We start from the raw sequence: 1906 nt of genomic DNA, 5'->3' as shown, positions 1-1906 counted from the left end.
GGGGGATTTGGGGGGTTTTGGGGTTCGAGGTGAATTTTGGGGTGAATTTTGGGGTTTTTGGTGAATTTTGGCTCACCTTGAGGGCCACGCCCAGTGTCCCAGCGCATCCCATCATTCCCAGCAGCCCCACGAGCTGCAGCAGCCGCCGCCCCGCCCGCTCCACCAGCACCACCTGCGGGGGCGGGGCTTCAGCGGGGACACGCCCACTCGGGGCCACGCCCATCGGGGCCACACCCTGGGGTGACCCCGCCCCTTAGGGACACACCCCAATGAGACTCCGCCCCCTTGGGACCACACTCAGGTGAGACCACGCCCCCTTGGGCACACCCTGGGGTGACCACGCCCCCTTTGGGACCACACCCTGGGGAGATCCCGCCCCTTGGGGACACACCCCAATGAGACTCCGCCCCTTGAGACCACACCCAAATGAGACCCTGCCCCCTTGGGACCACACCCAGGGGTGACCACGCCCCCAGAACCACACCCCAATGTGACCCCGCCCCTTGGGCCACACCTCAATGAGAGCCCGCCCCATCGGCCACACCCAAATGAGACCCCGCCCCTTGTGGCCACACCCTGATGAGACCCCTCCCCCTTTGGGGCACGCCCAAATGAGACTCCACCCCCTTGGGACCACACCCTGGACTGACCCCGCCCCTTTAGAGTGACACAAAAGCCCCTCCCCCATCCCGTGCTGTGTCCCCTCCCCCCAGGTCCCCCGTGGGCGTGGCAGTGGGCGGGGCCGTGGGCGTGGCAGTGGGCGTGGCTCACCGACAGGGCGGTGGCGACCACGTTGACCACGCCCGTTCCGATGGTGCCGACGGCCGGGTCCCGAAGCCCCGCCCCCTCAAAGATGGAGGTGGAGTAATAAAAGATCTGGGGTGGGGGAGGGGGAAAAGGGGCGTGGTCAGCAGGGAGACACGCCCTCTCAAACCACGCCCCTTTCCCATCGGTTCCCGCCCCTTTTCGCCTTTTTTCCCACGTTTATCCCCAAAAGCTGCACCCCCGGGTTCCAACCATGGCCCCGCCCACTGCCACGCCTATTTCCCATAAACCACGCCCATTTCCCATAAACCACGCCCATTTTTGGTAATTTTTTTACATTTTTCCCATTTTTACCGCGTTTATCCCCGAGAGCTGCTGCGCCAGCTGCAGGCCCAGGGTGACGATCATGGCCCCGCCCATTTCCCACAAACCACGCCCATTTCCCATAAACCACGCCCATTTTTTAACATTTTTTCCCAATTTTACCGCGTTTATCCCCGAGAGCTGCTGCGCCAGCTGCAGGCCCAGCGTGACGATCATGGCCCCGCCCACTGCCCCGCCCATTTCCCATTAACCACGCCCATTTTTATCATTTTTTTACATTTTTTCCCATTTTTACCACGTTTATCCCCGAGAGCTGGTACGCCAGCTGCAGGCCCAGGGTGATGATCATGGCCCCGCCCACTGCCCCGCCCATTTCCCATAAACCACGCCCATTTCCCATAAACCACGCCCATTTTTTCACATTTTTTTACATTTTTTCCCATTTTTACCGCGTTTATCCCCGAGAGCTGCTGTGCCAGCTGCAGGCCCAGGGTGACGATCATGGCCCCGCCCACTGCCCCGCCCATTTCCCATAAGCCACGCCCATTTCCCATAAACCACGCCCATTTTTTCTCATTTTTTCTCTTTTTTGAACACTTTTTCCCATTTTTACCGCGTTTATCCCCGAGAGCTGCTGCGCCAGCTGCAGGCCCAGSGTGACGATCAGCGGCTGTCGGTAACGGCGGCTCCGGCACAGCTCCAAAAACCCCACCCTGGGGGCGGGGCCTCGGCCAAGCTCCGCCTCCAGCGCCGCCAGCCCCGCCTCCGCCGCCGGGCCGGCCAATCGTGACAGGCCTGGGGGGAAAGGGGGAGGGGC

The 1906-nt window shown here is 61.9% G+C and overlaps 1 protein-coding gene across 1 annotated transcript in view; it reads right to left on the bottom strand.

Annotated features, from left to right (window-relative positions):
• LOC130588197 (solute carrier family 2, facilitated glucose transporter member 4-like) overlaps positions 1-1879 on the bottom strand; it is a gene marked incomplete at its 5' end in the record, with an annotated part of 5110 nt that extends 3231 nt beyond the window's left edge. The window contains 3 exons of the mRNA XM_057389150.1: positions 77-172; positions 772-876; positions 1703-1879. Of these exons, the coding sequence (XP_057245133.1) occupies positions 77-172; positions 772-876; positions 1703-1879 (378 nt within the window). The remainder of the gene's footprint in view (positions 1-76; positions 173-771; positions 877-1702) is intronic.
• Between the last annotated feature and the right edge of the window lie 27 nt (positions 1880-1906).

The sequence above is a fragment of the Malurus melanocephalus genome, unplaced genomic scaffold (assembly GCF_030028575.1).
Source record: "Malurus melanocephalus ecotype Western Australia unplaced genomic scaffold, MMel_1.1 scaffold_3728, whole genome shotgun sequence".
Taxonomy (NCBI): Eukaryota; Metazoa; Chordata; class Aves; order Passeriformes; family Maluridae; genus Malurus; species Malurus melanocephalus.
Note: the sequence above shows the minus strand (reverse complement) of the source record. Positions and strands in the feature narration are given on the sequence as shown.